Source organism: Brassica oleracea, chromosome C2, assembly GCF_000695525.1.
Source record: "Brassica oleracea var. oleracea cultivar TO1000 chromosome C2, BOL, whole genome shotgun sequence".
Classification (NCBI taxonomy): Eukaryota; Viridiplantae; Streptophyta; class Magnoliopsida; order Brassicales; family Brassicaceae; genus Brassica; species Brassica oleracea.
The window spans coordinates 38968972-38978978 of record NC_027749.1 but is presented as its reverse complement, the minus strand read 5'-3'; the positions used below and the strand labels follow the sequence as shown (position 1 = coordinate 38978978).

At 30.9% G+C, this 10007-nt stretch overlaps 1 protein-coding gene across 1 annotated transcript; it reads left to right on the top strand.

Annotated features, from left to right (window-relative positions):
• Positions 1 to 5675: 5675 nt before the first annotated feature.
• LOC106324187 (probable serine/threonine-protein kinase At1g54610) lies at positions 5676 to 6731 on the top strand. The gene is made up of 3 exons (XM_013762199.1): positions 5676 to 5735; positions 6050 to 6367; positions 6456 to 6731. Exons 1-3 carry the CDS (start codon positions 5676 to 5678, stop codon positions 6729 to 6731), a joined length of 654 nt encoding a protein of 217 aa, XP_013617653.1.
• The last annotated feature ends 3276 nt before the right edge of the window (positions 6732 to 10007 follow it).

Sequence of the window (10007 nt, the reverse complement as noted above, 5' to 3'; positions counted from 1 at the left end):
TATGGCCGATAAATATCTTCGTATTGGGAGCTCTGTTTGAAGAAGTTTGGGTTTCGAATTCACAAACCATCTCGGTTTTAATAGCGTATGAATAACTATGCCAGAGATGAGGCTATGGAGGTAAAGCAAGAGACTTTTCCACTGAGCCATGTACTCGGCTGATAACTTTTCCTTCCAATGTGTATTTATGTTAAATCATTGCCGTGGTGAAAAAGTGTTCAAACAATTGTTGTATCTCTTCTTTTTCAGAATCGAATTCAAGAAGATATTATACACGCTAGGAGTTAACCCGCGCAACACGCGGGGTTATTTTGATTTTCAAATGTTAACTATATAGTTATTTTTTTGGACAGTGTATTATGAGCAACAACAAAATTTCCTTAGAAAAAAGCAGAAAACAATACATTTTTCAGATATACGTTTGATATAGTTTTCCATTTCTTATATTGTATATTTACTTATTATTATTTTTTTATATTGTAGGGCAATTCTCTCAATTAGTTTTTTTAAGTTTTTGTCACAAAAATAGCATTCAATAAGGAAAATGACTAAAATATCCTCTTTTATTTTGAAATTTAAAACTTTTATTTTTTATTTTTTTAAATTTGAAACCCTATCCTGAAGACTCAACCCCTTAACTCTAAACCCTAAGTCTATATTAGTTCACCATAGGGTATAAATGTATTTTTACTCTTTAATAAGACTTCTTTTGGTCATTTTTCTCATTGAGAGCTATTTTTGTGACAAAAACTTAAAACAGACTATCCTAGGGAATTTCTCTATATTGTATATTTATTTATTCTAATTTTCTTGCTTTTAAATCAAATGGTCATATTACGATAGATGTTTAATGTAATATTTCTATTTCTTATATTGTATATTTGCTTATTATTTATTTAACTATACATTTTTCCAATTAAGTATACATTTTTCAGTGAGATTTTTAATTTAGTTTTTTCTATTTTTTATATTGTATATTTAATTACTGTTTATCTTTTGTTATTTTTTATATTTACTTATTTTAAATTTCTTGCTTTTATATCAATGATAATATTACGATATATATTTAATGTAATATTTTATTTTTTATATGATATATTTACTTATTATATATTTTTCTTATATTTTATATTTACTTATTATAATATGTAACATTTCTACTTTTTATATTGTATATTTACTAATTATTTATTTCTTCCTATATTGTATATATATTTACTTATGAAAAAATTTTAAAATAATAAAAATGTAAAACAATACATTTTTCAGATAGATGTTTAATAAAGTTTTACCATTTCTTATATTGTATATTTACTTATTCTATTTTTTTTGCTTTTATATAAAATGGTAATATTATTTATAGATATTTAATGTAATATTTATATTTCTTATATTGTATATTCACTTATTATATATTTTACTATACATTTCTTAGAGAGATGTTTAATTTAGTTTTTTCATTTCTTAATTGTATTTTATCTATTGTTTATTTTTCTTATATTGAATATTTACTTATTCTAATTATTTTGCTCTTATATCAAATGATAATATTATGATAGATCTTTAATGTAATATTTCTATTTCTTATATTATATGCTTGTTTTTCTTATATTGTATATTTACTTATTCTATTTTTTTTGCTTTTATATAAAATGGTAATATTATTTATAGATATTTAATGTAATATTTATATTTCTTATATTGTATATTCACTTATTATATATTTTACTATACATTTCTTAGAGAGATGTTTAATTTAGTTTTTTCATTTCTTAATTGTATTTTATCTATTGTTTATTTTTCTTATATTGAATATTTACTTATTCTAATTATTTTGCTCTTATATCAAATGATAATATTATGATAGATCTTTAATGTAATATTTCTATTTCTTATATTATATGCTTGTTTTTCTTATATTGTATATTTACTTATAAAAATATCTGGAAAAATAAAAATGTAAAACTCTACATTTTTCAGATAGATGTTTAATGTAGTTTTCCCGTTTCTTATATTGTATATTTATTTATTTTATAGTATATTTACTTATCTAATTATTATTTTTAAATCAAATTGTAATATCATGATATATGTTTAATTTAATATTTATATTTCTTATATTATATATTTAATTATTTTTTATTTTATTAGATATATTTTAGATAGATGTCTAATGTATTTTTTTGTATTTCTTATATTGTATATTTACTTATTATTTATTTTATATTTTTAGTTATTCTAATTTCATAATAAATATTTAAGCAATTTTTATATTATATATTTACTTATTATTTATTTAACTATACATTTTTCAGATATATGTTTAATTTAGTTTTTCTATTTTTTATATTGTATATTTATTTACTATTTATCTTTTCTTATTTTGTATATTAATGTATTCTAAATTTCTTGCTTTTATATCAATGATAATATTACGATAGATATGTAATGTAATAATTTTATTTCTTATATACTATATTTACTTATTATTTATTTTTTTCTTAAATTTTATATTTACTTATTCTAATATTACGATATATGTATAATATAATATTTCTATATATTATATTGTATATTTAGTTATTACTTATTTTACTATACATTTTTCAGATATATGTTTAGTTTAGTTTTTTTTTCATTTCTTAATTGTATATTTACTTATTCTAATTTTCTTGCTTATATATCAAATGATAATATTATGATAGATGTTTAATGTGATATTTCTATTTCTTATATTGTATATTTACTTATTATTTACTTTTTCGTATATTGTATATTTACTTATTATTGTTTAATGTAGTATTTCTATTTCTTATATTGTATATTTACTTATTATCTATTTTCTTATATTGTATATGTACTTATTATTTATTTATTTTTCTTATAATGAAATAATGTCATGTGGCTTCTTTAAAAAGAAGGATTTTACGCTGATGCGGACGCTCAATGAATCCTCAAAATGTCCCTTTTATTAGTATATATTTATAAAATATTATACATATTTTTTCAAAATATTATTTCTATATAAATATACATATATACGAAAGAGATATAATTGTTATTTACCACTTTAATAAAACATAATTTAGACATTTTGATCCTTATAGGCTAGTTTGAAAATTTAAAATATTTTATGGCTATTTGAGGCTATTTATCAAATTCTTCCTTTGTGTTTTCCTTGTAGTCTCTTTCTTCCTCACAGAACCTTCAACAATCCTAAACTGACCCATAACAATCTTCCCTGCATTCTTCTCCTGATGATGATTCCTCTCTTGTGGTGCTCCTTCACTCCGGTGAGATGAGATCCAGTCATATGTAGCAGAACGAGTGGCCAAGGTTCTTGTCATGGACAAGAGAAACCTATCCGGTGACCTATTTGTCACAAAAAAATAGACGGAAGATAATTGATAAATTATTTATAATCGGCGTCGTGTTTCTGTAAGACCCGATCCCGGCCGTCTAGGCCGCATACAAAGCCTCACGTCGCTCGGTCCACTTCCTGGCCGAACCTCTAAATTTTTTGCCATTTATCTATAATATCACCCATAAGCGAGGGCTAACCTAGATCTTAGCTTAAGACTACCTTAGTCATTCCCTAACTTAGATCGTTTCAACTTATACGCAGCGGAATATTCTCTACTTAACCATTGGACTAAATCCAATCTAATACTAGTCCGGAATCACCTCAGCTCGGGTAAGTCTACCCAACAACCAACTAGCTCAAGGTTGATCCTAAACCCAAATCAAGTCATACGAATCCGAGGTTTCATTCCCCTAAACCATTCTATCTAGATCAGTGCAAGTATTGCTAAATCATACATTTACCACATCCACGGAGCTTGTTAGCTCATCGGCTCAGCTGCTCTAGCTGAATGAACTCGCAGACCAGCTGATCGAGCTGTCATACTCTAACTGAGCTAAGATCGAGCTGCGGCCAGCTGCCATATACTGCGTCCAGCTCCTTTACTCATAAAACAACTCCCTTAGGTACTTAGTCATTCAACCAACCATCCCCACAGACTTAAGTAACCCTTGAGAGTCTTCAAACAGCTAAGGATATGCATTTGGCCCGTCCCGGCTCATGCATCATCCAACATCCTTTTGCTTATTAGCGTATGATACCAAGTCCAGTTAATGGACTAACAATTCCCATCAGATCCTAAGTCAATCAACCAGCCACCCCAAATGACTCAGAACTGATGAGTCTTCACTCTTAACTCATCGGCCATGGAATTATATCCCAATCAAACCGATCCGAAGAGACAGTGTTTTGGATCCATGTGTGAGAAAGAGTTGATAACCATATTTTTATGTTTATTTATCGTCTTGGAGAATTATATATTTTAAATTTTTATGCAACACATATTTGTCACTGATGACTCACTAACAGCATTTATTGACAAATTTGCCAAAATAGAACAAAAAACAAATTATTTGTCCCTTTAATATAAAACCAACCTAAATTAATTTATTTAGTATAATATTTGCTAAAATCCTCAATATAACCCTTAATTTATCAATTAACAATTTAAAAACCTACTTTTATATATCAATTAAAAACATAATGAATTTTGACCCAAAAAAATAAATCAAAATCAAATTCAAATAAAATCTAAATAGAAACAAAGAAAAAAAATCGCCAAATCAATTTTAGTATATGAATTCTGTTTAGTTTTATTTTTGATAATTATACAAATTATATCATTTTTTTAATTTCTACAATTTGATTTAATATATTTTAATACAAATAAATAAATGAAAATATATCCAAGATTATAATTTTAAATATCAACATAAACATTCTTAAATATACTTTAAAATAAATCAACTTTTTTGAAAATCGATTTTAGAAAATAAATCAAAATAAATAAATAAATCAAAATAAATAAATAAAAAAGAGCTGAAACACGTTTTAGAAAAGTAAAATGATTTTCAAATATTTTTAGAATATTTTGTAACTCAGCTTACCATATTTTCGAAAATATTGACAATGCAAACATATACTGTCGAAGTTTTAGGAAAGTTAGAATATTACCAATAATTTTAGAATATTTTCTTAACCGAACTTTCTAAATTTTGGCAAAATCAGGTTTTCTTATCTGTAGAATGCATTTTCTACATTGCGTAGAAACAAAACAAAATTTTCATAAGCAGATTCTACCACATGTAGACGTTTGAGTTGTTTCTAGATTTCACATTCCTAAGATTTTCGAATATCTCATAAAAGTAGAAATTGCATTCACAAAAAAAATGTAGTTGTCTTTACAACTGGTAGAATTCACATTCCTCATATTTATAAGTTTAATTAAAAGTATATTGTTCGTTCTAAAAAAAATAGATGAACTTGTTTAATTTGGAATTCAATTTCTACTAACCCATTTTTTGTAGAAGATGAAATCTACCTTTCGTTGAACAGAATTTAAAATTTTAATTTATCAAGTTTTTCAACCCAAAAAAATATCAGTTTGTTAATATGGATCTTTCATCAATTGTTTCTATTTTTTATAATTATTTTGATTCATAAAACTATTTATTTCATTGACTTTGAGAAACAGAAAAGATAAAATGGAGAAAAAATGTTTTATACCAAAGAGACAGAAAAGCTGAATTTTTGTTCCGTTTTAGCATTGATCACTGCCCATGTTTCATCATCACTCTACTTAGTTTTCGAGTACATGGATCATGATCTCTTAGGACTTTCTTCACTCCCCGGTGCTAAGTTCTCAGAGCCTCAGGTACTACTACTGCGCGTAAATGCTTTGCTACGTCAACATGAAGATTTATTTCCATGTCAAAAATTGAAAAATAGCACATTTTAAAAGTTTTTTTTTAAATAACACTGAATAATCAAATTATTCTAATTTTAGACCATAATCCCACCTCTACTCCTACCTATATACTAACCATGAATTTTAATCACTAAATATAAAACAAATATAGATTTTAACTTTTAGTTAATGCTATTTTTAGAATTTTTATTCTTATATGCTAATCTTACCATAAAAACATAATTTGGTGCTATTTAAAGGTATTACTCTTATGTTTCTAGGTTAAATGTTACATGCAACAACTTCTAAGTGGGCTTGAACATTGTCACAGCCGTGGTGTTCTTCATCGAGATATAAAAGGCTCAAATCTTCTGATCGACCGTAATGGAGTCTTGAAGATAGCAGACTTCGGGTTAGCAACTTTCTTTGACCCTGCCAAAACTATACCATTGACTAGCCATGTTGTCACTCTTTGGTACCGACCACCAGAGCTTTTGCTTGGAGCTTCTCATTGCGGTGTTGGAGTTGATCTTTGGAGCACAGGTTGCATCTTAGGTGAATTATATGCTGGTAAACCGATCCTACCTGGAAAAACCGAGGTGAATATTTCATTTTCCTACTACACATTGGGTGTTGCATCAGGATCATGCATGTTGTTTGAAGTTACTCATCACTTGTTCTTTATAGGTAGAACAGTTGCATAAAATCTTCAAGCTATGTGGTTCACCATCAGAAAGTTACTGGAGAAAACATAACTTACCGTCTTCAGCTGGATTCAGAAGTAGGGTTCCTTATAGGCGGAAACTATCACAGATGTTTAAGGACTTTCCCACGAGTGTTCTTTTGCTTTTAGAGACTTTACTCTCTATAGACCCTGATCACGGGAGCTCTGCAGATAGTGCCCTTGAGAGTGAGGTTACTGGAGGCAGAGGTATCCGCTTTGTGTTTGCGAATATCCCATGAAAACACAAGGTGTGGAACGATCTTCCATTTTGTTTGATGTGTAAGGTCCTAACCATGGAAAGCAGAGGCAGCCAAACACTCTTATCTTCAAGTAGTTAGGTTGAGTGCCAAAGAGCTTATGGAATGGTGAATCCATGTCGAGAACTGGGGTAGGAAGGCGGTTTATCAGGTATGTAGCTGTAGCAAAAGCAAAGGTCCAGTATTTCTTAGGCATGGAGGAATGGATGAGAAGGGTCCGGCCGGTTTCCACTATGTGTCAATGTTTCCTTTCGGCAATACCATTGTGTTCTGGTGTGTGAGGTGGAGATGTAAGGTGAGAGATACCAGCCTCTGTCAGGATTGATCGGAGGGCTATGAACTCACCACCATTATCTGAAAATAGTGTTCCAATTTTGGTGGAGAAGTAGTTCTCAACAAGCGATTTGAAGGCTTTGAAAGTGTCTCGAACTTGTGATTTGAGCTTTAGTGGGTAAAGCCATGTGTAGCGGGTGTAGTGATCAACCAGCACAAGATAGTACTTGTAATTGTCAATGGATGAATCGGTGAGCTCCACAGGTCAATAAAAATGTATTGTAATGGTTTTGAGGAAGTGATAGAGGATTGAGAGAAAGGTAATTTGTGAGTCTTATTGATTGCACAATCTGAACATAAAGTGTTTGGGGTTACAGAGTTGGCAATAGGTAAAGAAAAACTGGAAACAATAGACTTAAGAATTGAAAAAGATGGGTGTCCAAGACGAAAATGCCAATCGTGCAGCTTGGGTTTGGATGTGTTTGAAGCATAGAAGGTTTGAAAGGTAGGTTTTTAGGTAGGCCACTCGTACAGCTCACCCTTGGTCTTGCCTTGGATTAACGGGATCCCCGAGCTTAAATCCTTCACCTGAAAATGGGCAGGGAAAAATTCAACTGAAACCTTGTTAGTATTACAAAGACGGTAGACAGACAGCAGATTCTTTTTAATATCAGGCACAGATATAGTATTATTCAAGCGCAACGATCTAGTGATAGTAGGTAGAGAGAGAGAGAGAGCATGTGTGTGATATCGATAAACCTGAACCGTCGCCAATGAGAACTGAATCAGCACCGTTGTAGGGTTGATTGATGGTCAGGTTCTAGAGATCGCTGGTGATGTGGTGTGTGGCACCAGAGTCAATCAACCAAGCATTCGTGGGGTTTTGAGCAGCAACAACCACGTTAGCTCTAGGTTGCCAGGGACGAAACGGAGATGCATTGTAGCCCGAGTGCTGTTGTTGAGTCATCTGCGGGCATCGTCTGGCGCTGTGGCCAAACACACTGCAGATTTGGCATCGCCCCTGATATGGCCAAACACAGTGCCTTTGTTGTTATTGTTGTTGTTCCAGTTGGTGGTTGGGTTGTTGTTCCGGTACTGCTGATTGTTGAACTGTTTCGGCCGAATAGTAGCAACATTTGCTGTGACTGGAGCAATGTTCAGGATCGGAGGGTTGAGAGAGAGCAGTTTAGCTTCCTTGTTGATCAGCTTCTCATGGATCTCCACAATGGATGGAGTTGTGTCGCGCCCTTCAACCTGTTCTGAAACAGATTTGTAGTCTTCCGGGAGACCATCCATGATGTATTCGATTTTGTCTTCATGATCTAGAGGCTTACCGAGAAGAGCTAGCTGGTCGAAGCGGGTGGTTAGTCCTCTCATGTAATCATCAATTGACTTGTCTCCCTTAGTGCAATGCTTGAGTTGAAGGCGCAGTTGTTGGATGTGACCACGACTTGGTGTGGCATACGTCGTGCTCAGAGATTTCCATACGTCGCGCGATGTCTTTATGTTGGTGACGAGAGCTTGGATTGATGGTGATAAGGTGCCAATGAGGGCACTGTAGATCAGTCGATCTTGGCGTCTCCATTTGGTGTAGTCAGGATTGACAGTTTCAGCATCGGTGATGGTGATCGTCTTCGCTGGTTCAGGAGAGGTGCCGTCGATATGGCCGGCGAGATCGTAGCCGTCAAGGAGTGCGTGAATTTGGAGGTTCCACGTCATGAAATTGGTGGAGTTGAGTTTCGTGATGTTGATCATGTTGATGTTGAGAAGTGGTTTAGCGGCATCGATTTCCTCTGCAATTACAGCCATGGTTGGAAAAAAAAAATATTTGAGAAGGATGCGGCTGGGGATGAAGATGAAATTAGGGTTATCGAGAGGCTCTTGATACCATGTAAGATAACGTATTTACTTGAATAAATAAGAATGGTACATTGGGGTTTTATACAACGACTAGACTAAGGTAGTTTCCTAAAACAGAGGAGAAGAGAATATATACATAATATTCTTGTATCACTAACAGTTACGTGTGCCTGAAGTTTTATTCTGTTCTTGGTATGCATCGTTAGTTACAACGACGGTTCTAAAAATCGGTTTAAACAGCAAATTGGTCATTGGCAAAACGATTTTCTTAAGATCTGATTTAAGTGGCTCAAGCGGTTTAATCTTATCCCAAATTGGTTTAAAACATGTTACTGCTTGATGGAACATCAGTAACGGAGATGCCAAGTAGTTGTTTCATGATAAAAAAAATATATCTGATTATAACGGGTACATGACTCAGTGAGCCAAGTCTCTTTCTTTAGCTCCATAGCCTCAACTCTTGCATTGTTTTTTTCCATCTTAAAATCACCTAAACCCAAAACTTTGACCCACTTAACAAAACAATTAAAATAAATGAGTTTATAAAATTATAATATAGATTATGTACAAAATTTTTAAATACATAAATTGTATAAAATTTTCAAAAAGCAAATTTGTCAATCAAAAGTCATCTTACAAGCGCGGATCAAAATCTAATGATATTATAAAAAAGAAAAGATACAACAATTTTGATCACTTTTTCACGTGGGAGATGATATCACAAGAATAAATATGGGAATCAAAAGTTGTCAGCAGAGTACATGACTCAGTGAGCCAAGTCTCTTTCTTTAGCTCCATAGCCTCAACTCTGGCATTGTTTTTTTCATCTTTAAATGTACCTCCAAGTGGGTTAAAGTTTTGGGTTTAGGTGATTTTCAACTTTATTACAGCTATCAGTGTTTAGTTTTTCAATTTTATATATGTTAATAAAATATAAAATGTTAGTTTAAGATGCAAAACATATTATAACTATAATATTTATAATTTTTTTAATCATATTATAATATGGTATGATATATTTTAAAATCTTATATTTTAAATCATATTATAATATGGGTTATATTTTAAAAACTATAATATTTTATAAAATAATCTATGTTAATTTAATATTATAATATTGTTTTA

Coding starts and splice junctions, on each gene's coding strand:
- LOC106324187 (XM_013762199.1), top strand. CDS start 5,676: ATGGATCATGATCTCTTAGGACTTTCTTCACTCCCCGGTGCTAAGTTC. Junction 5,736..6,049: donor CTAAGTTCTCAGAGCCTCAG/GTACTACTACTG, acceptor TTATGTTTCTAG/GTTAAATGTTACATGCAACA. Junction 6,368..6,455: donor TCCTACCTGGAAAAACCGAG/GTGAATATTTCA, acceptor TGTTCTTTATAG/GTAGAACAGTTGCATAAAAT.